Here is a 27,667-nt window from a genome sequence, read left to right on the forward strand (position 1 = left end):
GATAATATTTGTTCTTATTCAATATACAGTAAAATATATAACAGTAAAAGTCTAATGAAAAGCTTAGTTCTGTATATCAGACCATGGTCTAAGGCACAGAAATAATGACATTCACAATTCAACACATGATAAATGAGAGTAGCACATTAGAGGCTACTTCTCAATACCAATAATCTATTCTCTCTAGTGATTCAGAACTGGATAATGTGATGAGAAATTAACACTTGAGGAAATATGATCAAATCTTTAGAACATGTCACTCAAAGGTAATATTTCCATGATTAACAACTTGGTGACTGTCTCAGGTTGAGATCCCCACAGCAGTCTGAGGTAGAGATTAACATGCAGGAAAATTATTAAGAGTCTTCAGACTTAACATCCATGGAATAGAGGGGAAGGAAGCAGGATCAGCTGCTGTGTCAATAAAGGCTTTAGTCAATCCCAATACAGAATTCTGGATCTGGGTGGTAAGAGGCCTGGAGGCTTTAGTGGACTAGTTACAGGGTGTTTGTTGGCCCGGGAAGAGAGAAGCCCTTGAGGGAGGCAGGAGAGGCAAATCTTGAAGAGGCTGACTGCTGTTAGCACTCCCAGAAGCTAGGGCAATAAATCCTTCATTTCAGAACGGGGCTCTGGTTGGGACATCACAGCATCCACTACAGAGACAAATACAATTCTGAAAAAGAAGAGTTAGAAACTAAAGAGTTTTTTTCATCAATAATTCCAAAGGACAGGGTAAGGTGAATACGGGTGACCAACTGACCCAACACTGGTAATTCAGACAGAATTATTTCCAAGGTGGAGCAGAATGACAGAATAATATCTAGCAGCACTTTTAGCTATATTCGTCTTCATAATCTGAGTCTATTATGTTGAGTGACCTCCAGCATACAATTCCCATTTATAACATTATTTTTCATAAACTTTATACTGATTTTTTCCTACTTCTAATCCTTCTGTCTAACAATTTAGCTCCAATTTCTTTCCTTAATTCTACAATCAGACTTGACACTGAGCCATTTTCCAAACAACAAATATCAGTTCTCCTTTTGGTGTTCAAATAGCAAGCAGGAAAAAAAAAAAGCAGACACTTCTAAAATTGCTAAGGTGTGGACTAAGACATTACTAATAGAGAAACACATAATTACAAATGACCACTCCTTTCTACCAAACTCTTCATGTAAGTTCACCAGAAATGAGGTAACAGACTCTATGTTAGAAAAGTGTTTAAACCAAGCCAGAGGTATAATTTTTGTTTGGAATATGAAAGACACTGCATTATTAATTTTGTTGTATTATAATATGCCTACATAACAGAATAAATTTCTAGAAAGAAGAGTAGTTTATTAAACAATGTAATGTCTCGTCATCAAACACTTCAGTGACTTTCCATGTCTGTCAGTGCTGTAAGTAACATTTAATCTCACTCTGTAAAAGTGTATCTTTGGAATTTCCAAGTCATAAGAATTTTCATACAATCGTTCAACAAATACTTGAGTATTTATTATGGGCCCGACACTACTCTAGGCACTGAGATAAAGAAGTTAAAAAAAAAAAAAAGATTCTGCTGTAATGGAATTATATTCTAGTAATGGAAGGCAAAAAATAAAAACAAATAATTATGAATACTACTAAAAAGAATAAATAAATAAGTAAACAAATTATCAGTTATGAAACAGTGATACAGCCTTTGCAGAGAATTTAACTAGGGTGATATGAAAGAGGTGACTTCTCTAGATTGGGTAGTCTGGGAACATCCTTTTGTGGGATGACTCCTAAACTGAATGATAAGAAGACTCTGGCTCCTCAGTGATCAAAGAGACAGCATTCTGGGCGTAGAAAACAACTAAGGCCTTGAGGCAGGAATAGATTTTACATGTTCAAACTTCAGAGAGAAAACTAGCATTGCTGGAGTTGGTGAACAAGGACTGAAGTGAGAAGCAGTCAAGTAGGGGAACAAGGCAAGAGTCAGATCACTGGACAGTTTGTAAACCAGGAAAGGTGGAAGAAAAGGAAATAAATGGAGTAGGAGACAAAAGAAGAAATGAGTAAATATATAGAACAAGTCAAGGAGAAAGGAAGTGAAGAAGAAAAAAGGAAGACAAGACAGCAAAATTTGGAGACATAAAATACCAGTGCTGTCAGAAAGCATAAAATCTTGTTAAGGAGATACACTCTTAATGTAACAAAATAGAAAAAGAAGACAACACAATTCTGAGGGAGAATTAAGTCAGACTGGTCTGACTACTGCCCTTGACCGCAACATTCACAAGAAGCCCCATGACCCCAGTGTGGCCTTGGCTAGATGTCAGGGGGGGAAAGCCAGAAATCACCCAAAGACCCTAATCTTAAATCAAGTTACTAGAACTACAATATTTTTATTAAAATGGAGTTTGTTTCTGGGAAGTTATCATACAGAAACCAGTTTAGTGCCAGACAAAAAGAAGAAACAGACACATGGGTCATGAAAGTAGTTGTCTGAAATTTACAAAGAGCAAAGGACACAAATAAATGTGATAGTAGTTCAGCAGAAAAAGAAACCATTTCAGGTTAGAGGACAAAAGAAGTGCTTTTCAGAAAAGGTGAGTGTTGATTATGCCCAAACCAGGATGGGGTGTGTTTGAGACAATGTGCCTCCCACAGAATGCTCTACAGGCTACACTTTATGGACTCACAGTCAGTTGATAGTTTTGTAGCCCAAGCTTAATTGTATAGTGGCTTCTCAATTACTCTGAACCTCCTGGGCCCTTTTGTGAAAAGAGGAGGTATATATAACCTTATTTTTCTTAATATCTCTATTCCTGAACAAGTTAATCCTGGAAATTATATTTTATAGACATAATTCACATGCATGTACCTATAAATCTGAAATATAATAAATTTAGACTCATATTATCAAGCCAAAGCCATTAAGCTAGAATATATTGGCTTAGTGGGCAGGTGATGATTAATATCCAGTAATGTACACTATTAAACAGAAGGGGGCACTTCAGTAAAGTCTCATAGAAGTTAAAAGTAAGCACTCTACTATGTAATAGAAAAGATATGATTGACAGCTTGCTTATCCTCTGTATTTATTGTACAAATTAATAACGAAGTAATTGTTAGAGTCACCAGTTACCTTGATTGAACTGAGATTCATTATTCAACTCTGGCAATAAATGAAAATACTCACTTTTATCATTTATTATTTTGTTATTGTTGTTGTTAATTATCTTTGGAATTGTGCTGTCTCTCTTCTCCCTGGTTAGGCAGCTTGGTGATTTGGAAAGACTACTTGATTAATAATCAAAAGACCAGTATACTGGCCATTATTCTGGTAATCCTTTGATAGTAGAAAACTAACAGTAATTTCCATGAAGCAGAAATCATGTCTGTTTTATTAGTACTAAGTTCTCAAAACCCAATAAGGACATGGATATAGAAGTTATACAATAAATGTGTGTTGTATGAATAAATGAATGAATGAAGTTGCTGAACCTTGTGCCTCAGCTTTCTCACTGAAATGTGGCAATGATATAAGTATCCTGTTTACCTTGATATGTCATTAGAAGCTCCTAGAAAATTATAACTCAAATACCAGAAAATTATTTTGTTATAAGCAGTGCTAAAATTCAAACTCTATTCTCTTGATGTGCAGAATACTGATTTACTTCACCGTGGTTCTCTGTCAACCTCTTAACTGATTTTTCAGGTTGCTTGAAGGGAAAGGAAAGCAGAGATAACATTTTGAAAGGACTAATATATAAGCCATTGTTATTTGTGCCTCACCATCTACGTTATTGGAACAGAGTAAGGGTACGGATCATTTTAATGGTACATAATCCAACAGTCATATGTACTTGGCACTGATGTGTGTTTTTGTACTTTTATTTGAATAAAGGGGTATCTGGTGTTCTGGTCATCAAACTAAAACAATAATGAAGTCACAGTCACAATCTCTGGCTCAGGATATCCCCATTGTAAGGTTTCCTCAACTTAAGGTCCCTGTACCTTAATCCATAAAGACTGACATTGCTCTGGATGTGTATCACCTTTTTCTTCTTTGAATAAAAGAACCTATTTATTTCACAAAGTCAATGGAATAGCTACTGGGTGAATGGACCAAAAAAAATGAATAAGTTCAACATAGCTGAATGTAAAAAAGAGACACAGACAATATCCACACTATGGTGTGGTAAGAATTAAATGAGAACCCCTTGCTACTTTCCCTCCTGCCCAGAGATAACTTTGCCACCAATGACATAGGGAGGTATCAGGTAGGAAAGCATAACCTGCTCTTTTCTACTTCAATTTGTTGTATAACTGGAGAGTTTCAACTGCTTTGCTTTAAAATACTCAAGTATGGAAAATAAAAACAAAAAGAAAACAATAACAGAAATTTCCTTCCAACTGCCTTCACATTTAAGGAATGTAGCTAGTTGAAACTATTCATCATCAAGCTGATTTTTACATTGACTATATTTTGGCTCTGTGATACAGTCCCTAACTTTTCCAGTGCTGGGCCCTGACAACTTTCTGGCTCGGTAGTAGTGTTAGCTGCCTAAGACCCCAACAATGCAACAGAAAACCTCTGAGACTGAGACCTTAATGGTGTACTAAATTTAATTTGACAATATTCAGAATAGACGAAGGTCATTAATTGGAAGTATGTCATCAGACAATTTAGAGCCATCTATCTAGTTCACCCACCCACCCAAATACTGGATTTTCCAGGCAACAACTGGTTACATTAACCACCAAGCTCTAGTTAAATCTGCATCAACATCTGGGGCAGTCTAAATACTTGGCTAATCTAAAAGGAAACTTTTGTAAATCTTGGGAAAGTTCCTTTCTAACAGATAGAAAATCCTAGTTGTGGCTTCTCTGCTTTAGTAAAGGAAGGGGTCTTGTTATCTTTACTATTTTTTTCCCTTGTAGCTTTTCTTTTTTTTTTTTTGGGCTCTATAAAAAATGGCATATTTTTCAGTATTAATGAACCATGCAAGTTCAAGAAGTGTCTCATCCTGCTAAGAAAGACAAATTCATTGAAAGGTAATAATGTTGTTTTCCTGCATGATAGCTACCATTAATTATTCAAGATTAAGTTAGCAAAAGAACTCTTCCAATGGAAATTAACTGATAATACATTATGGCAACGCTTATGATCTTGGACTGTCTACTAGAAGAGGGTCAATACTAACAGCAAAGAAAAACAAGACAAATGCAAAACACATTATGAAGAAAATTTAAGTAACAATGAAGTGTGGATCATAACAGATGTATTTTGAATGCTAAAATCATATTTAGCAAAAGGGATGTTTTAAGACACAAAACATTCACCATTTATTTTTAAAATGTAGGCCATCATGCTTCATATTTATTCAATTACTTATTCCAAGCAACATGATCACATGGGTCATAGATATGTCATAGATACATAGAAATTAGTAATGATTTTAGGATTTCATTCTGTAGGTAAATGGAGATATACTGATATTTTCAAGGTTGAACCTAAATAAAATTAGTTCATATTTACTCAGTCCAACACTGAAGAACCAGAGAATCTTAACTGCCTCTAAGTAGGTTTTGGATTTTTATCTTTTAGACCTCTTACATCTAGTAATTCTGTATTTTACTCTTGAAATAAAAATTAATCACCCATTAATCCTTGAATAAAGGCCTAAAGGCTACTCTATTACTGTATTCATTTTAAGATGATAAATGGAGCAGAATGAAATTATTCTAGAAGACGTAGTCATAACCAAAGCAGAAGCTAGGAATGATCACAGGGAAACATTTGTCAGAGGATAATTTAAGGACATTACTAAAAGTGTGGGAATCCCATGTACTACCTTGATGATTAGGAAAGTGGTTATTAGCTAAGCCATTGTCTGAAACCCACTAAATCACTAGTCCCTTTGAAAAATGATTGGTCATTCTTTTCTAAAGATGGGTTTTTAAATTTAAGAGAAGCTTCAAGCAGCAGAGCTGAAAGATAAAAAGAACACAGATCTTGCATGGGTTTAGATTTCTCTTCTTAGGCAAAGGATTAAGGTAAGATACCAAAATATTTGCTTTCATAAATTTAAGGGCCCAAATCAGTCAACTCCTGTAGAATAAACTACCAGGGTCATCCTAAATGCTTATGTAGGTCAGTAATTTGAATTAGGGCAGGAGTTTTTACATCTGTAGGACAAGATATAATATGCTTCCATGAGTTACACTATAAATCAATATTACAGTTTTATTTGATAATCTTTCCCCAAATTAGAAAAATATTGACTCAGTTGCCTAGTTTTAAGATACTTTAATGTCATTAGATTTTTAAATGAACTTTTATCTGTTATTAGAATGCTATTGTCAGATCTTTATTGTAGTATTTTTACTACTACGTTAAACAGACATTAAAATTGTCTTTATCATAAAGACCTAGTGATGGGCCTCTCATGATCAGAAGGACCCATCCATCCCCTTAAGTACAAAACATCGCAAGGGAGGACGCCACCTTGTTCTTTAACTCATTCAACTACATCACATGCCACCAAATGAACGATTTGGTCAAGCTAAGAGGAGAAGCAAACAATTCTGGTTTTTATAAAGAGCTGCTCTGAGAAAAAGAATAAGTTCTGTTATAGATATTTATAAGTATGCATTTTTTATTTTAAATCCTAATATATAAGTAAATACTATAGAATTCACCCAACCACTCCTCTGATGGAACAATACTAACAAATTATTGTTATCATGATTTTTACACAGAGGTTCTCTTTAAAGGTCAATTTTACAACTTATTTTCTAGCTATTTCATCTGAAAATGAAAACTATAATTCTTCTTGGGCTTCTGGGAGCCACAATGTCAGCCCCAGTAAGTGATCTTATGGTATAACTAAAACCATTGTGGGGAACCTTTAACAAATCCTTCTTTCACCATTTGTTTGTTGTTTATTTTTTAGCTTATCCCACAGCGCCTTATGTCTGCAAGCAACAGCAATGAGGTTAGTTGAAATACTTACAACAATCTCTCCATCTTGTTTATTTGTTTCTATGGAAACCCAGTAAAGTAGAGATAAAAGCCTTCATTAATTTACCCTGCATGCCTATCCATTAGCTCTTATATCCAAATACACTTCCAATACTGATGTTTATTGGGTGTACCAGGTTATTTCTAGAATATCATTTTGCTCCCCTGTTTGACAGTAAACTCTTTAAAGGCAGAGACAGTATCTCATATATATTTTTATTCTAATAGCACCTAATACAGATGTGTATAGGTGTTTAAGAGCATAAAGTGAGTGGCTAACCCACTGGAATGGGCTGAAGTTTTGCAAGTTTATACACAGCAGGGGAGAGGTGGTTAAATCCTAATCTCTAATCACAGTAATTTAGCATAAATTTAGTGAGAAAACACCACTAGCAGGAAACGGATCAGTCAGCTCTGACTTGTTCTTTATTTGTAGTAAACATCGTTCTTAATCATTTTAGCATGTGTAATAATCTGGTTTTCATATTATCTTTCCTTTTCTAGTTACTTCTGAATCTTAATACTGCTCAGCTTCAGCCACTACAATTTCAGGTACCTCTATGATTATTCTAAGAAGATTTGCCTATGACATTTTTTTACAGTAGTTTGTATGAGGACAAAATGTTTTCTGATTTCATTTCTGAAATCTCAATTATTAAGGTTATGGATTCATCCCATATGTTCTAATGACCTTTGAAGACAAAAGTAAAAGCTGTAATCTGATTAAGATTTATTTACTGAGAATTTGACACATGCCAGACACAAATTCTCACAACTATGAGATAGTTAAATTAACTATTTACACAAAGTCATACTCAGTTGAAGAAGAAGAAGATTTACAACCAGTCTGGCAACTGCAGAAACCATACCCTTCATCCACCTCACTCTGCCCCATATTTTTTATGATCTCTGGGAATTTAGCATTGGTCATGCTATTTGCACAGCTCATAATGTCCTAAAATGCTGTCCTTTTTTATAATGCTGCAGTAGAATTGCAGAAATCGTTTACATTTTGTCCTTTTCTTGCTCAGGACTGATTTTAAATTCTTTCTGAAATGAAAGAGAAATTCTTCCTTTCTTTCATGTCCTCCCAGGGCCCATTTAATTCATGGATTCCTCCTTTCTCTGGGATTCTACAACAGCAGCAGCAAGCTCAAATTCCAGGGCTCTCCCAATTCTCTTTATCAGCTTTTGACCGGTTGGCTGGACTGTTCCCAAATCAGACACCTTTTCCAGGATGGGTCAGTTTTGCCCAGGGAACTCAGGTGGGACAGCTGGACCCCTCACAGCCTCAAACATCACCACAGACCCAACAGGGCTCTAATCATGTAAGTAGAGCCTCTCCCATCTTATTCTTTGGAGAGGTAACTCACTTTGAATGTGAAAATGAATTATGAATCAGCTTTAAAATAAGACAGGAGCAGGGAGCCTGTGTGGCTCAGACAATTAAACATCTGACTCTTGATTCCAGCTCAGGTCATGATCTCTCTCTCTCCCCTGCTCATTCTCTATCTCTTAAAAACAAAATCCAAACAAACAAACAAAAAACAAGACAGGAGTTCTTTAAAATAAGACAGGGGTTACTGAGAGAGAATTCTTTCTCATAATTTGCTGTACCATCACTGGAAGTACTTCCCTATCTTTTCTGATTTCTCACATGAAAAAAAGCTATTTAAATCAGCTATTATATCACAGTCACAAATCAAAAGTGATAAAACAAGTCTTAGAAAAGATAGAGAAATTTCATCTTTAAAAAAGAAACAATTTTCATTAATGACATACACATAATAGATACCCTTTTGTTGTCACAGAAGTCTTGTATATAAATTACACATGTAGTGGCTAGGTCTAAGAAAAACAGCTCCGGAATTTTATGTTAAAAAGTCGAGTACAGGGGTGCCTGGGTGATTCAGTTGGTTAAGCATCTGACTTTTTTTAATGTTTTATTCATTTTGAGAGATAGAGAGAGAGACACTGTGAGCGGGATAGGGCAGAGAAAGAGAGAGACACAGAGTCCAGAGCAGACTGCAAGCTCTGAGTTTCAGTCAGCACAGAGCCTGATGCAGGCCTCGAACTCACCAAGCATGAGATTATGACCTGAGCCAAAGTTGGCCACCTAACCGACTTAGCTACCCCGGAGCCTCAAACATCTGAATCTTGATTCTGGCTCAGGTCATGATCTCATGGTTTGTGGGACTGAGTCCTGCATCTGGCTCTACACTGACAGCACAGAGCCTGCTTGGGATTCTCTCTCAATCTCTCTCTCTATGCCCCTCCTCTGCTCATGTGTGTCCGCTCACAAGTGTGCATCCTCTCTCTCTCTCTCTCTCTCTCTCTCAAAATAAATAAGTAAACATCTAAAATATATATCTTTAAGGGCACCTGGTTAGCTCAGTCAGTTAAGCATCCAACTTCTGCTCAGGTCATGATCTCCTGGTTTGTGAGTTCGCACCCATCAGGCTCTGTGCTGATAGCTCAGAGCCTGGAGCTTGCTTTGGATTCTGTGTCTCCCTCTCTCTCCCCCCCCTCCCCCGCTTGCACTCTGTCTCTCTCTCTCTTTCAAAAATAAACATTAAAAAATATTTTTAAATATATTTTCAAAAGTCAAGTATAATTTTTTATACCTTTTTTCGGCAGGTTATGCCCTATGTGTTCTCCTTCAAAATGCCTCAAGAGCAAGCACAGGTAAATAAATGGGATACTGTCACTCCTACAGACAGATGGCTATATATACTCTCCACCTAATGCTTTCTTTTATATTTGTAGCTCTGACTCCTATAGCAGGGCTATGAAACTTATACAATTATCTCTGTCTAGTGCCACCATTGCTGGGATTGCATCAGTTTGTTAATTTTAGGCTTACATAATAACTCCTGAAGGAAGTTAAGGAGATTCCCGAGTTTCCAGGGCATTAGTGTATTGGGAATAAAGGAGCTCACCAAGCCGTAAGTCACGTTCCCTCTGCATGGCATTTGTACTGGCATTTGGGAACTAAAAAAATACTGTAGGCTGACTTTTTCCAACCCTGAATTTTGTTTTAGAGGTAGATGTGTTAAATTGATAAATTATGATATGATGAAGAGATAAAAAACGCTTACCATGTTATTTGGCGGTATGGCACTCTGCTCAAAATATTTCCAGGTTCTTATGTGTATTTTCAGTTTAACTTCATATTACAATCAAATGGTGATTTCTATTAAATAAGAGATCTTAAAAAATGAATGCCAACTAGTATAATCATTAGAGTAATATGAAAAACCCTCTTAAGATTAGTTTAATTAATTTTATAATGAACTAGGTTCAAAGAAATAGGGACATAGATAAATTATTCACCAGCAGAAAACTGACCATTTCATCAAAAGTTACACCACTTGGCTCCCATGTAATCATAATCATGTAATTTTGTCCCACCCTCATCATAAAATAAAAGTTACTTCTAGACATTACCTCATTCTATACTTGGTAAGTGAAACTGCTTCATTTTAAGGATCGGGAAACTAAGTCTTAGTGAGATTAAATTCCCAATCCTAATGGAAGTAAATAGATGACTGGGAATATAATTCTTCATCCTTCTTTTAACCACTAAACCAGTGGCTCTCCACCCTCTGTAATTTTCAAAATTACAAATGCCCGGACCCTGCCCACACCTAATGAATCAAGACCTGATGAGTAGATCCCAAGTATGATTATCTGTTAAAATGCTAAATAGGTTATTTTAACTCGTAGCCAAAAGTAAGAACCACTGCATAAAATGTACTTCTCAAACCACACTTGTTGTTTTTTAACTCTTATATCTATTATTGTCTCTTATTTAGTTATGCAAGGAAACAAAACAGCATACTAAACTCTATGTACATACTAAGGTCCCCATTTTCTGTAAACACATATGCATGTGTAGACACACACAGATATAAATGGAAGCCAATACATGATAATGTGTGGCATGTTAAAGTTGCAGTTAAAGCATTTCCTTGTCTATTTCTGGGTTGTCCAATATTCTAAAAATGCATAGGGATTGTCTCAAATGGCAATTATTAAAGGCAAAACATTTTTTTTTATTTTTATAAATTTTTTTTTTAACGTTTATTTATTTTTGGAACAGAGAGACAGAGCATGAACGGGGGAGGGGCAGAAAGAGAGGGAGACACAGAATCTGAAACAGGCTCCAGGCTCCGAGCCATCAGCCCAGAGCCCGACGCGGGGCTCGAACTCACGGACCGCGAGATCGTGACCTGGCTGAAGTCGGACGCTTAACCGACTGCGCCACCCAGGCGCCCCTAAAGGCAAAACATTCTTGAGAATTCGTTCCTTATTATTGAACTTCTAATACCATATCCTGCGGAATAATGATTCTCAAAAAATATGGAAAATGCTGCTAAACTATTCTCTTCTTAGATATTAGCAAAGTAATTTGTACATGATGTCTGTATATAAAATCTACAGTTTTTATGTAAGGTCCAAGGTGCCATTTTTGAAAATCTTGTTATTTTACTACTTCCTTAATGTGTTTGACCAAGCAGTCTTTTTTTTTTTAATATGAAATTTATTGTCAAATTGGTTTCCATACAACACCCAGTGCTCATCCCCACAGGTGCCCTCCTCAATGCCCATCACCAACCCTCCCCTCCCTCCAACCTCCCATCAACCCTCAGTTTATTCTCAGTTTTTAAGAGTCTCTTATGGTTTGGGTATCTCCCTCTCTAACTTTTTTTTTTCCTTTCCCTCCCCCATGGTCTTCTGTTAAGTGCAATCTTAAAGTCCAGCATCATGTGTAATATGAGTTATTTCTAAAGTCTGAGAAGGACTACTTTATGCATATATGCATATATGTGCTTAAAGAAGGACTACTTTATGCATGTATATACATATATATATATATCAGCTGTAAAACAATATTGACATTAGAAGACTTTTTTTAAAGACCTATGTGGATCTAATGGAAGCTCTTATGTACTTTTCTGTTTACAAATAGATGTTTCAGTACTATCCAGTCTACATGCTCCTACCTTGGGAACAACCTCAACAGACAGCCACACAGTCACCTCCACAAACAGGACAGCAGCAATTTGAGGAGCAGGTAACTACTATTTGATTGTAATCTGACTAGTTCCTCCTGAGAATAGAGAAGTTATAGTAAATTTTCAGAGAAGAGAATATCTGAGTATATTTACTGCAAAAGTCAACAGCCTAGACTGATGGTGACAAAAAGATATAGTGCGTTCTCCTAACATATCACTAAGATGGAAGTGCTCGAAGCTGAATTTTAAAAAGAACGAAGTCAGTGAGTGGACTTCAGTAAAATCAGAGGCCAAAGGTTGCATCATCTTGGAAAAAATCTTCTAATTTTTTAAAAGTTACCAGCATCCCTCTTGTCATATTTACATGTGGCCATTATTTAAAAATAAATAAATAAATATCCCCCATGACAGACGGCACCTAGGATCACTAGATACAATTAGATAACTTTATATTGAGCTTTGTGGCCCTGCAATACATTTTTGGAATTCTAATGTAATTCCAGGTGGCACATACATAACTAGATTTCTTTTAGTTAGAATGGGGGAAATTTTTAGTAGCTTATCACCACTCTAAAACCAAATTAGAGAAAACTGAAAATTATGCTTTAAGAGACTTGTAGTAGTAATTCTGAGACGTGTTAATTTAGAGAGAAAGGGGAAATTTTAAGCTAGGAATAATACAGTATTAAAAAGATGCTTGGTAATTTATCAATAATTTTTATCACCTAGAAGATATGAACTTTTATTTAAAAAGTATTTAATATAATTATAATATAATACAATATTATATATAATTTTAAGTCATCATTTATTATAAAATTATGACAAAATCATACAACAAATCTAACACATTTTCCAAAAATCTGACAGATGCCATTCTATACCCAATTTGGATATATTCCAGTACACGTAGAACCTGTAAGTAATGCATATTTTTCTTTAAAAACAAAACTAACTTTTCAAATGACTTGCTTCATGACCTATTAAATCCATCAGTGCCCTTCATCCAAAACCCATCAGGAACACCACCATAGTTGAACAAAATTAGATTTATCTACTCGTTGCAACAGCGGAGGACACACATGGGGAACTCTGGGTGTCTTTTTTTCTTAATCTTTTTTTAAGTTTATTTATTTATTTTGAGAGAGAGAAAGAGAGCACATGAGCAGGATGGGGCAGAGAGGGAGGGGGAGAGAATCCCAAGCTCTGTGCTGTCAGTGCAGAGTCCTACATGGGGCTCCATGCCATAAACCATGAGATCATGACCTGAGCTGAGATCAAAAGTTGGACACTTAACCAACTGAATCACTCAGGCACCCCTGTGGGTGTCTTAATAGGAAGGTGACTCTTCTAGGCTTCTGTCAGGTGATTTTGGGGAGACTTCAGGAAGTAATGGTTCACTCTGAATTCGGTATTCTCAGGAAATGATTGATAATTCTACAACTGGTTAATTAAACAATTCTTACCTAGAAGATAAGAACAACAGAGCAAAGCAAAGGCTATGATTCATAAAAAAAGAAGAGTTACTCAGATTATCCAGGATATGAGGATACCTGGTATTTTTGTGGCTAGCATGGTGACCTTGCTTTACACAAGATTACAGAGTGATCTTGTTTTTGTTGTACTTCATCATGTTCAGACATGACCTTGTCTGATGTTGGTATTCTGTAGGGTTGTTAATATTCAACAGAACACCAGGGCCCAGCAGAGAATGTCCAGCAAGCTCCTAACAACACAAACAGAGTTGTATGTCCCATGTCACGAGTTACTTTTCTCTTTCTCGAATCTAAATGATTATGTTTGTTTTTAAAAAACTGAAATTAAAGAAGTTGAGATGTGTGCTAACTGCCTTGAATGTAAAACCACTATTTTATAGATGAAAAATTTAGGCTTTTTAAAAACTTTCCAATTTTTCAGGTTATACCGGGAGTCCAGCAGCAACTAGCCTTAGATCCCTTCACAGACACAGCTTCTGAAACTGTTGTGATGGTAAGATTCCTCACCACACTGTGCTACCTACCAGAAATCAGCAACTGACAACCTACAGGTTCCCGCACTATTGTGCATTTTAATGAAAACTTTATTATTATTTTTCCATCAACAATTATTCCTCTTTCCACCCATAATCTTATGCCAGTCAAGATTCAATTTATGCAGATTACCAAATATTTACTACTCTATATAAGATACACTCCTAGGTACACTCATTTAAAATCAGGCATCAAGAGACATCCATGTTTGCTGGTATTTATTTATAGTCTTTCTATGATAGATTATAACCTAGGAAACCAATGAAGTCATTTACTTCTCAAGAAAATTCTTTGCCTTGCATCTCAATCCTATTGCTTTATATTCGTCCCAATTTTGACCTCATACTTGAACCGGTAACCACTTAGTTTTCTTTCTAATTCTTCATAGCCAGCAGGAGCACAAAAAGAAATGATAAACTTTAAGCATGCCAACAGAGGACTTTTCATTCCTTCTACTTCACAAAAACCCAGCACTACAAATTATTTTGCTCCTGCTATAGACCCAACTATTACCCCCCAGGTGATGGAAAAGAAGGTAAACAAAGATCCATTTTATGTAAGAAATTGTTATCTAATAGAAAATATAAAGTTAATGTTTATAGAATTTAGTCATGGAAATAATGAGAGAGGTAATGATATAGTAAAATATGTGGTCTTTACCTTGAATAGGGAGGTCAATAATTGATTATTCATAATCAATTAATTAGAATACAATTTAATTTTTATTTAATAAGAACTTCTTGTGAATGTCCTTTTCTCACTAGGCCAATACTGATTACCAAAAGGAACCATAAGATGGTGTCCTAATCGTTCAGAGTTTTTGGTAAGTATTTGCCAAGAGGCATGCATTAAATACCATGACTTACCCTAAATTAAAAGAGAAACAAAAAACTGTCAGGGGAACTAATGAAGAGGTCTTATCAAAAGGGGGGAAGTTAGTGTTTAGACAGTCCTACAAAGCTAATAATTTGGGGGACTTTAGCAATGTTTTTTAAAATAAAAATAAATTTTTGAGAATCATGTATGCCTATGCCATATGTTTGGTATTAACTCTAAAAACATAGGTAGTAAATGTGTAAAAGACATTCTACAAACACAGTATAGAATCACTTCTCCTAAATCATCACTTTGCTTTGCAAGGTAGAAGTAACTTTGCCAATACATCTGTGTTGGCTTGGAATGAAATAAAGTCTCCAAGGGTTAAAAAAAAATTGCACAATCACATGGAAATTAAAAATTCCATGACTTTTCTATCAAATATAACCTTAATTAATTACCTGTCCCAATGGGCTTGGTTGGCCGAGGCTCATGGGTGTTTGATAGAAGGGCAAGCTGGAATGGCACCAAGAAGTAAAGAGCAGACACTAAAAAGCAAACAATCTGGCCTCAAGGGAAAAGTAAAAGGTAAAGGTTTTTTTGAAATCTCCTCCCTGCTAAGAGTCTTTTCTGATTCCTCCTTCTATGAAAATGAATACTCAGCATTCTTCAGTTGAAAAAAAATCTACAAAAATCCAACCAGAATTGAATAGTTTAGCACATCTTTAGAAAAGTCACTTTTATAATGTGACATTTTATACAATGCAACTCAATTCAAGTTATTTAATCAGAAATACTAAAGGATTTCAGTATAGTGTGACCTTTACTCTAGGTGACAACAGTGCCAGAGGTTAAGTTTTCTAACTTTTTGTTAAGCATTTTGGAAAATATCTAGAAAATATTACATAAAACAGTCTATTGGTATTAAAATATACTCCTTTTTTATATAATTTATTGTCAAATTGGTTTCCATACAACACCCAGTGCTCATCCCAACAGGTGCGCTCCTCAATGCCCATCACCCATTTTTCCCCTCTCCCCACTCCCCATCAATCCTTAGTTTGTTCTCAGTATTTGAGAGTCTCTTATGGTTTGCCTCCATCCCTCTGTGTAACTTTTTTCCCCTTCCCCTCCCCCATGGTCTTCTGTTAAAGTTTCTCAAGATCCACATATGAGTAAAAACATATGGTATCTCTCTTCCTCTGACTGACTTATTTCACTTAGCATAATACTCTTCAGTTCCATCCACGTTGCTACAAACTGCCAGATTTCATTCTTTCTCATTGCCAAGTAGTATTCCATTGTATATATAAACCACATCTTCTTTATCCATTCATCAGTTGATGGACATTTAGGCTCTTTCCATAATATGGCTATTGTTGAAAGTGCTGCTGTAAACATTGGGGTACAAGTGTCCCTATGCATCAGCACTCTGGTATTAAAATATACTCCTATCTTATTTTTCAGAGAAAAAGAAGTGGCGGTGCCTCGGATATCACTTTAGGCTATTTGCTTTCTCAATGCTAATACCAGTTCTTTGAAATATATGAAATACTCTTCTCTTGAATTTCTTTTTACTTACAAATAGCATTGCACTCTTTAAGTAAGTCATAGAAAATAATACAATCATTTAATAAGTCCCGTCTTTACAAAATTATATTTCTTTTCAAATATCCTATCATTGCATAATCTAGAAAGTCACAAAAATGAGAATGAAGCTAGTATCACTGAATCAACTAGATCATTGATTGCATTGATAAAGAATAGCTCTGGAAAATGAGAATAAAGATACACTGTCATTGGATTTGTGAGTGTGGTGATTGTGACTAACGACTTAAAGTGTGTACCTATCTTTGACATATCATCTCATTATTACCCCCAGGCCCATTCAGCTAGACTCCTTCTGATGCACTTCAGCTTAGAATCAAAATTATTTAGTGGCAGATATCATGAAGTGCACACTCCCAGTAAGACACAGCTATATAGACAGGTGGATGTCATCACCTAAAAGGGTAGGTCCCTAGGAAGACGTATGGCGGCTTTGAGGAGGCAACATCCTGTAAAAACTAGAGCACAGATTTTGGATTTCATCAGATCTGTCTCTCAATGTAGTTTTGAGTCTTTGGCAAGTCACTTAACCTGAAATTTGTTTTCTCGGGTGTAAAACATAGATAACAATACTTATCTTTCAGAACTTCTGAAGGAAGTACATGAAATAACATAATTAAGATAGCTGGCCATACAAAATACGTTGTAAAACTTTGGTTGGTGTGCATAATTTGTTCCAGAAACATGCTTATAATCCAAAGCACTTGTATATCAAAGCGAATTTCAAGAACCATTGGCTCAGTTGTGACCATGTGAGGTTAGCTGTCACGTGCTACTAGTATTGCAAGACATCGCTCGTTTATCAAGTCAAAATTTATTAGAAATGTTTTCTAGTCTTGCAGAATACTTGAAGAACAAGTTACTCACAATCCAAGGTTTTACTGTACTCAGAAAATGTTAATTTTCCCCCTTTCACCTGTGATTATGGGAGGACTTCTTATTTTCTCAGCTTTGGAGCTTCAGCTGAAATTCTGAGAAAACAGGAGAACTGACACTTAATATGCTTTACATATTTGTATGTAGGTGTGTGTTGATGTGTGTGAGTATATGCACACAGAAAGAAATCTGAATGTATAAATTAGTGAATGAATGAATGATTATTATGTGTTAGGTGGTTTCAAACAAATTTGATTAGTATCCTAGGCTTTAAACCCGATAAAAATTCCCAGAGTCATACCTTTTCCAGAATTTAGTATCATTATGACTCTGGAAACTGCTACTTACCTATGGAAGAGCAACCCAATAATCACCTACTCTACTTTCCTCTTATATTTCATCCTTTTCCCCTAAATTAGTGAATTGAATGAATGTAATTCTAGTTAACTGACTGACCTCTTGATGTTGGACATGACCTAGAGATTCACACATCCAGATGTCTGATAAAAGCAGTATTCAGCACTTAGGAACATTGTGTCCCCAAATTCCAAGAGTTCACAAGGTCACTGAAAAAATTACATGAGGTAATTCATGCTGTTTATTTAGAAAACATTATGGAACATAGCACACATTCAACTTCTCATTACGGAGGAGGAGAAAGGAGATGGTCAGAGACTAAAGAGGAGAGATAAGCACAACATAGCTACTGTGTTCAAGGGCACGGTGAGGAGAAGCAGAATTCAGGGAAAATGGCAAAACTCTAAGCATCAAACGAAAATCAAGTCAAGAATTTGCAAATCAGGGATTGCAGTAATAAATATTGTGAAAAATATGAGGATTACATAAATACAATATTAACAGATGGAAGCATACAATGGATAAGTATTGCATAAATAAAATCATACAATGTTAAACATTAAGTTACTCTGAGAATGTTTTTATAAAGACATTAACATTAAGCTATGTATGCTGAAATTATTTATTTATTCTAGGAAATATTAACAGCACCTTATTACTCTGGATAGCTTTAACAGATCCAATTTAGTGACTTAGCTTAAAAAATAAATTCCCTAATCTGTGACTGTTCAGTATCCAATCTGTTTCAGGAAGATGTTAAGTCATGTTAAGGTATTCATGAGCAAAAACTATGTTTGAGAATCTGAATAATAGACTTGCTATCAATAAAATATTCTACATTTTCAAAGTACTGCATAAAAGAGCTTTAAACTATACCTTTTTGTTATCAAAGAAGAAGTTATAGTTAATGGAAATATCACCAGAATACAAGCAAAAAACTATACTTTGTTTGCTTGCTTGTTTGTTTGTTTGTTTGTTTGTTTAAACCCTACTATCCCAATCTCCCCATCCCAGGCCAGTGAAAAAAAAGTGAAGCAGAGAAAGCAGCTCAACCAATTCACTTTGTACTGATTTGAACAGAAAAATTCTACACAGAATAATTTGCCCAAAATCAGTTCTACTTAGATTTTATAATTCACAATGGTCTTGTGTGTTTGTTTTCTTGCTTGCTTTAAATATTTGGGGGGGGGGGGAGGGGACATCACACTTCTATTAAATTGAGAAACATTTTTACAGTCTTGAGGTCTTTTTTTTTTTTAACACATATCATACCATGAATTCATAGGGAATGGTTTCCAATGTTCATCAAAACTTTCCCTACCAACTTTCTCCTTTTTTCACTGGTTGCTTCCTATCTAAATGTACTACAGCAGCATTAGTTCAAGACTGAAATAGAGAATTCATATGTGACCTCACTTTCAACGTTATACCCATAACCCATATCCAATCTATCATCATAGTCTAGTATCACTTTTAAATGCATAGATTTTAAGTATGTGGGTTTGATGAGTTTTATTCCCAGACAGACACATATATTAATATGTACATACATAAATGTATGCACCTTGTAGCCACCACCCCTATCAAGACACAGAACATTTCTATCACCCCTAGAAACTCCTTCCTGCTCTTTTCCAGTCAATCTAGTCTCCCACTTTCATGCTAGGCTACTACTTTAAAATTTTGTTTTCTTTCTATCTATCTATCTATCTATCTACCTATATTTGCCTATTCTGGAACTGTATATAAATTGAATCATATACTAGATATTCTTTTGTATCTGAAATCTTTACTCAATATAATGCTTTTGTCATTCATCCATGTTATTGCTTCAGCTGTGCATTACATTGTATGAATGCAGCAGGTTCTTTATTCATTCTCCTACTGAAGAACATTGGGTTGTTTCCAATTACTATTACAAATAAAGCTGCTATGAATGTTCTTACACAAATTCTAACATGAACATACATTTTCTTTCTCTTTGGTAAATACCAAGAAGGAGAGCAAAATCATAGGGTAAGTGTATGTTATAAGTAACTGATAAGTAGTTTCCAATGTGGCTGTACCATTTTATACTCTGATCAGCAATGTATCAGAATTCCAGTTCCTCTACCTCTGGCCAACATTTACAATCATCATTTGTGTGTGTGTGTGTGTGTGTGTGTGTGTGTGTGTGTTTTAACCAATTTCATGAGTTGCTCTCCCTTCAAAGGTTAACCTTCAAAAGTTTGACCTCCATCCCCTTCTCTTTCTCAAAAATTGCTGCATGGACATTGTTGTGATTATTTTTTTGACTTTAGGAAGCATTTATAAATAACCACTGACTCCTACACCTATATCTCAGTCTAATCTGTTAAATAGTTTAGTGTATAGTTAGTCAAATATATGAAATAGTTCAAAATTGTCTTTTTAACATTACCTATTCTAACAAGCATAAAGCAGCATCTCATGGTTTTAATTTGTGTTTGCTTGATGACTAATACAGTTTTTCTATGCTTACTGGACATTTATGTATCTTCATTTCCAAAAACTATACTCAAATCTTCTGTCATTTATGATTGAATTGTAAGAGTTTTTAATAAATTATGGGTCAAATAAATGTATTTTGAATATTTTTCCCATTGTGTATCTTGTTCTTTTCATTTCTTAATGGAGTTTCTTAAAAATACATTTTTTTTTATTTTGATGTAGTTCAATTTGTCATTTTTTGGAAGATTAGTACCTCTTGTGTCCTATTAAAAAAATCTTCACCTACTCCAAAGTAATGAATATATGCTCCTATGTTTTCTTAAAGATTTTTTTAATGATTTAGCTTTTACATTATTTAGTTCTATAGCTATTAATTTTTATGTACAGTCTGAAGATAGGGCAAGAAAAATTTTTTTCCACACAGATACCTAGTTTATGTTACACTAGCATCATTTGTTTAAAAGACTATCATTTTCTGATTGAGTTGCCTTGGAATCTTTATTGAAAATCAGTTGACTTTATCTGCATCTGTTTTTGGATTATAATCTATTCCATGTAAGTGTTTTTCTGCTTTTGCATCAATACCGCATGGTCTTGGTTACTATAACTTTATATCTTTTGCATTTCTGTATAAATTTTAGAATCAGTTTGCCAATTTCTACTCTCCTCAAGTTTTAATGGGATGGTACTTAACTTCTAGATCAATTAGTAAAGACTTGATATCTTAACAATATCGAATGTTTCAATTCATGAACATGATATATATTTACTTAGGTCTTTTTTAGTTTGTATCTTTTTTTTAAGTTTATTTATTTATTTTGAGAGAGAGAGTGAGAGAGAACATGAGAGGGGAAGAAAGGGAGGGAGAGAGAAAGAATCCCAAACGAACTCTGCACTGTCAGCACAGAGCCCAATGCAGGGCTTGAACTCATGAACCGTGAGATCATGACCGGAGCAGAAATCAAGAGTCAGATGCTTACCTGACTGAACCACCCGGGACCCCTTTTTAAGTTTATCTCTTAAGTATATTGTGGCTTTCAATGTAGAGGTCTTGCAAAATTTGTTAAATTTGTTTCTAAGTATTTTATGTTTTTAAATTTCACTTTCGATTTTTAGTATATAGAAATACAGTTGATTTTTATACATTGTACTTGTATGATAAGATCTCACTAAATATATTTATTAGTTTTAATAGGTACTTGGGGATTCCATATCATTTCTACCTAAAAAATAATATTTTCTGGAAATAAAAATAATTTCACTTGTTTCTATTCAATTTATATGTTTGTAATTCATTTTCTTACCCTGTTAAACTGACTAGGGTATCCACTGTAATGGTGATTAGAAGGAATAAAAATGGGCATGTTTCCACTGTCCCTTTTTTAGGAAGAAAGCATTTATTATTTCACAACTAAGTATGATGTCATCTGTGCGCTTCCCACAAATTACCTTTATCAGATTGTGAAAATCCCGTTTATTTCTAGATTGGTGAGAATTTTTTTTTAATGAATCTTTAGCTGACTTCTGTCATGTGACTTCTCTGTGTTCACTGAAATAATAATATGAATTTTCCCTTTGATTTGGTTATGTAGTGAATTACATTGTTTAATTTTTTAATGTTGAATCAACTTCCACGCTTAAAAAAATAAATGCCAATTTGTTGTAATGCATTATCTTTTTTAAATATTGCTGATATAAACACAAAATGCATAAACCTTTAGAATCCTAAAGTAAGAGAGCTTTATCTGAGCCTAAGTTAGGACAGCTACCCAGGAAACATGCTATTCATAGGGAAGAAAGTGCTCAGAGAATGAACAGTTTTTACAGGGCTATATACTTTCTTACATCTTGTAGAAGTTCAAAAGATTATAGATTAACATATAGGTAAGAATAATAAGTATTTAACTTCAAGAAATGCAAGGAGCAGGAACATGGATCAATATCTTAAAGACAAGATGGTTTTCCTTTAGGCTGCTTATTTATGAAACAGGTGTGCAATGTATGCTTGGTGGGACATAAATCAGGCTTTTGGTTTAAACAAAGTTTATATACAGCCATGCTGCTTTAGAAAGAAATCTAAAATGTTTTCCCTTTTTTCTCAGGCCTTTATGAGGGCTTTTTCCACTCATCACTGGGTTTGATTCATTAATATTATATGAATGATTTTAACATCTGTGTTCATGAATGCTATTAGTCGGCGATTTTCTTTTCTTATAATATCTTTGGCAGTTTTTGTATTGGGGTTTTTCTGGTTTTATAACATGAGTTGAGAAATGCTCTGATCTTCCTAAGTGAGTCTGTGTGCTACTAATATTATTTCTTCTTTAAATGTTTGATAGCACTCACCAGTAAAGTCACTTGGGCCCAGAGCTTTCTTGGGGGGAATATTTTAATTATACTTTATTAAATATAGGTTGTCTCAATTTTTGTTTCTTCTTACATTGGTTTTAGACGTTATGTCAATGAATGGGTATAGTTGTGTTCCAATTAAACTTTATTTACAAAAATAAGCATGGTCTAGATTTGACTCTCAGGCTAGAATTTGCCAACCTCTAGCTTAGATCACTGATACTAAACATTTCTTTTATTCTTATATAAACATTTTATTTTATTTTACTTTAATATGAAATTTATTGTCAAATTGGTTTCCATACAATGCCCAATGCTCATCCCAACAGGTGCCCTCCTCAATACCCATCACCCACCCTCCCCTCCCTCCCACCCCCCATCAACCCTCAGTTTGTCCTCAGTTTTTAAGAGTCTCTTATGCTTTGGCTCTCTCCCTCTCTAACCTCTTTTTTTTCTTCCCCTCCCTCACAGACTTCTGTTAAGTTTCTCAGGATCCACATAAGAGTGAAAACATATGGTGTCTGTCTTTCTTTGTATGACTTATTTCACTTAACATAACACTCTCCAGTTCCATCCACATTGCTACAAAGGGCCATATTTCATTCTTTCTCATTGCCATGTAGTATTCCATTGTTTATATAAATATCCATTAATCAGTTGATGGACATTTAGGCTCTTTCCATAATTTGGCTATTGTTGAGAGTGCTGCTATGAACATTGGGGTACAAGTGCCCCTATGCATCAGCACTCCTGTATCCCTTGGGTAAATTCCTAGCAGTGCTATTGCTGGGTCATAGGGTAGGTCTATTTTTAATCTTTTGAGGAACCTCCACACTATTCTTATGTAAACATTTTAAAGATATAAAATTCTAATCATTGCTTTCTTTTTTAACTCATGCATTATTGAGAAATGAATTGATATATATCTAAATGGTTGAGTATTTCAACATATGCTATTATTATTAACTTTAATTAAGCACATTGAAATCAGAAAATATATTCTTTTTCATGGATAATATTTTTTATTATATTGTCAGCTGATTCAAATCCATTGTTGAAAACAAAAAAGGGAGAAAAAGACAAAACAAAAAAGGAATAATTAGTAAATAAGCATGGGAAAGTATCTCACATCTTATTTGATAATGAATATGATGTGTATTTATAACTCAGTAGGCACAAATGATACATAATTAAAACAGCCAGTGTAGGTAAAAGTGTATTGTAATGAGCATTCCATTTTCTCAAAGCAACAGGGAATTTATAAAATTAAGTTTATATTCCTTGATTCAATTTATTGCACACATGCATATATAAGAAAAATATCCTATCTGTTATACACAGCAATTCACTGAAGCTTTACCAAACTACCAGAAAAAAAACAAAACAACAAAAAAAGAAGTCTTCTCACAAAAGGGAACTACAAAACATTCATTAACAGGGTATTTAGTAGCCAGGTATAATGAAGTATGTTCATATAATATTAATTTGAAACTCAACATAAATTAACTGTGAATAAAACTACCCCCAAATCACACATAATAATGATGGCAAAGTAACACAAAGTGTCAAGGTAAGAATATCAAGGTACTGTGCTTTTACTTTTTCAAAATTTTCTGCAATGTGTTTATCATGTGAAATTTTTAAGGAAAACTATTTCTCTTAACACATTCCAAATAATTAAGTGACCTCCAAACACCCCATTCTTTATTTCTTCATTCCTGACCATGACTGCATCAGTTCTAACCCAGTTTTTTTCTTGGAAATCAGCTACCTGGATGTCCCAATACTGCTTTAACCATCTCTTAGTGTCTCAGCTAAGAATGCCTGCTCAGTTCTGGCTGGAAACCACCAGAGGTCCTTGCTGCTTCTGAGACTGGGTTGGGTACAGCTGACAGTCTTGGTTGCTCAGTGGGGCTGCCTTGAGTTTGACTTGGACACCCACCTCTGGAAGTTCCTTAGTCATCTTAGGTGTAAGCGGTCCCTGGCCCACTGCTTCTCAGAACAGAACGTCAGACATATCTGACAGCTGTCCCATTCTGCCAGAACATTTTATATCATTTTACTCCTCTGAAATGTATTGTTACTAGTCTGTGCCTCAGACTATAGTCTGTCTTGGTGAATATTTTCTGTGCACTTAAAAATAATGCTTATATTGCAGTTGCTGGGTCCCATCTTCTACAAACATTCATTAGATCAATTTGGTTATTTCATTTAAATTTCCTATATTTTGAATATAGGAAAAGAGTTAAAACAGATGTGAAACTCTTCAAGTGCAAGTGCTGATTTGTTTATTCTTCCCTACTTCTGTCAATTTTTATTTCATATATTTTGAAGCTCTGATTTTAGGTGCATACACATCTGGGACTCATATTTTCTTAAGGAGATATCTTTTAATTTTGACATGACCCTAATTATCTCCAATAATACACCATGTTTTGACTCTCACTTTGCCTAATATTAATGAAGACATACGAGCTTATGCTCAGTATTTACATGATATATCTTTTACCATTCCTTTACTTTCAACTTTGTCTTTATATTTAAAGAATGTGTCTTATAAATGTCATATAGTTAGTTGGTTCTTACTTTATTTATCCAGCCTCAAAATTTGTCTTTTAATTGGAATATTTAGTCCATTCAAATTTCGTGTATTTGTTGATATGATTGGGTTTAAGTCTACTCACTTGTTTTCTGTTCTCTCCTGTGTGCTTTGTTTCCCCTCCCTGTTTTGGATTAAACCTGTATTACTATTTTTCCTTTCTATCTCCGTTATTGGCTTTTTAGCTAATAAATTTATATCACTTAGTGTTTTCTCTGAGGATTATTTTACACATCCTTAATTTGTCATGGGCCATGTAGAATTAATATCCTACCTCTTTTCCTGTAACAAAATTATATTACAATTGCATAATACCATATTATATACTATTGCCCTTTGTGCTAATACTTTCACATATTTTACTTCCACATTTGTCTATTAATTCTTTTTTTAATGTTCTTTTAATTTTTTTTTTGAGAGAGAGAGGACGATCAGGGTAAGGGCAGAGAGAGAGAGAGAGATGGAAGATCCATAATGGGCTCTGCGCTGAGAGCACAGAGCCCGATGCAGAGCTCGAACTCAAGAACAGTGAGATGATGACCTGAGCCAAAGTCAGATGCTTAACCAACTGAGCCACCCAGGTGCCCCAATATTAATTCTTAAAGGATTTTAAGAAGGAAAAGAAAACACCTACATTTACTTACACAGTTAGCAGTTTCAGTGCTCTTCCTTACTTCTTTCCTATAGGTGTGAATTTTCATCTGGTATAATTTCACTTTAACCTCAAAATTCCTTTATTATGTCTACATTGTTATAGATTATCTTTTCTGGATGTAGAATTCTAAGCTGATATTTTTTTCCTTTTCACACTCTAAAGACATTGTTACATTATCTTTTAGTTCCCATTGGTTCAGGTGAAAAATCAGCTATCATTAATGTTGACATTTCCCTATATGCAATGTATCTTTCTTTCCTTAAGCTGCTTAACAGACTCTCTCTGTATCTTTGGTATTAGTGGTTGACTGTAACAGACTTAAATGTAGTTATCTTTGTATTAATCTAACTTGCTGTGCACTGAGTTTCCTAGATTGGTGTGTTGGTTTTTTATCAAATTTGGAAAAATCTCAATTTTTCTTTGACCATTTTTCTGTTCCATTTTCTCTCTTCTCTCATTCTAGAACTTCAATAACATACATATTAGGTTGCTGAATATTATTCCCCAGAGCATTGAGCCTTTGCTAATTTTAGTTTTCTCAGTTGTTCAGTTTGGAAAATTTCTATTGACTTTCAAATTCATTAGTCTTTTCTTCGATTATAGCCAATCTGCTTCTGCTGTTAATATCATGCAATGAATTTTAATTCAAGTTTTTAAATTTTGAAGTTCTTGGATTACTATTTGATTTTTTAACAATTTTCTTATCTTTCCAAAAATTATCAAACTTTTCAGTCAATATTTTAATCATATTCCTATAAATTCTCTAACATGTTTAATCCTAGTTATTTTTACGCCTAGTTCAGAAACCAGTGCAGGGCCTGAACTCTACCTTAGGATTAAGACCTGAGCTGATATCAAGAGTCAGATGCTCGACTAAGCCACCCAGGTACCCCTAATCCTAGCTATTTTTAAATCCCAATCAGTTTATTTCAATTCCTCGACTGTCTGTGGGTCTGTTTTTATTGACTGATTTTACTTCTGAGTGTGGGTAACATTTTCTTGTAGAGTGGGTAATTTATGTGTCATTTTGACATGCCACAGAGCACTCAAATTAAACATTATTTCTGCATGTGTCTGTGAAGGTGTTTTTGGGTGAGATTAGCATTTAAATTGGTGGACTCAGTGCAGTAGATTGTCTTGCCCAATGTAGGTAGGTGACATCCAAGTCACTAAGGGCCTGAATAAAACAAAAGACGGAAGGAGGAATTTGCCCCTTTTTTCTGACTTATCCCTTGAGCTGGGGCATCTAATTTCATTTTCTCTGATTCTTGAATTGGACTTCTATGATAGATTCTCCTGGTTCTCAGACCTCTGGACTGAAGCTGAATTACACCACCAGCAATCCTGGTCTCCAGCTTACAGATGGCAGACTGTGGGACTTCTCAGCCTCCATATCACATGAACCAATACCTCATAATAAACCTCAATAAAGATATACAGACATAGATATACAGTTGGCCCTTGAACATCATGAGGGTTGGGGTGCCAACCTCCCACATAGTCAGAAACCTATATAACTTTGGTTTCCCCAAAACTTAACTATTTAGTAGCCCACTGTTGACCAGAAGCTTTACTGATAACATAAGGCATATGTTGTATGTTATATGTATTATAGTTGTATTCTTACAATAAAGTAAATGACAGAAAAGAAAATATTAAGAATACTGTAAGGAAGAGAAAATACATTTATAGCACTTTACTATAAAAAAATCCACATTTAAATGGACCCATGCAGATCAAATCCCTGTTGATTATCAACTGTAGTAACAGAAAATGGATATTACGGTTCTATTTCTCTGGAAAATCTTGACTGATACACTTTGGATTTTTTTTTGCATATTTAGTAATTTTTTTTTGCATGCTGTCTTTGTAAATGATTTATATCATAGG

At 34.7% G+C, this 27,667-nt stretch overlaps 1 protein-coding gene across 1 annotated transcript; it reads left to right on the top strand.

Moving 5' to 3' along the window:
• The first annotated feature begins 6,793 nt into the window (after nucleotides 1-6,793).
• ODAM (odontogenic, ameloblast associated) lies at nucleotides 6,794-14,842 on the top strand. The gene is made up of 10 exons (XM_047092257.1): nucleotides 6,794-6,844; nucleotides 6,933-6,974; nucleotides 7,505-7,552; nucleotides 8,095-8,328; nucleotides 9,638-9,685; nucleotides 11,973-12,077; nucleotides 12,889-12,936; nucleotides 13,936-14,007; nucleotides 14,437-14,583; nucleotides 14,813-14,842. Exons 1-10 carry the CDS (start codon nucleotides 6,794-6,796, stop codon nucleotides 14,840-14,842), a joined length of 825 nt encoding a protein of 274 aa, XP_046948213.1.
• The last annotated feature ends 12,825 nt before the right edge of the window (nucleotides 14,843-27,667 follow it).

Source organism: Lynx rufus, unplaced genomic scaffold (assembly GCF_022079265.1).
Source record: "Lynx rufus isolate CCGP_SWC_20201006 ecotype Redwood Valley unplaced genomic scaffold, mLynRuf1.p SCAF_3, whole genome shotgun sequence".
NCBI classification, from domain to species: Eukaryota; Metazoa; Chordata; class Mammalia; order Carnivora; family Felidae; genus Lynx; species Lynx rufus.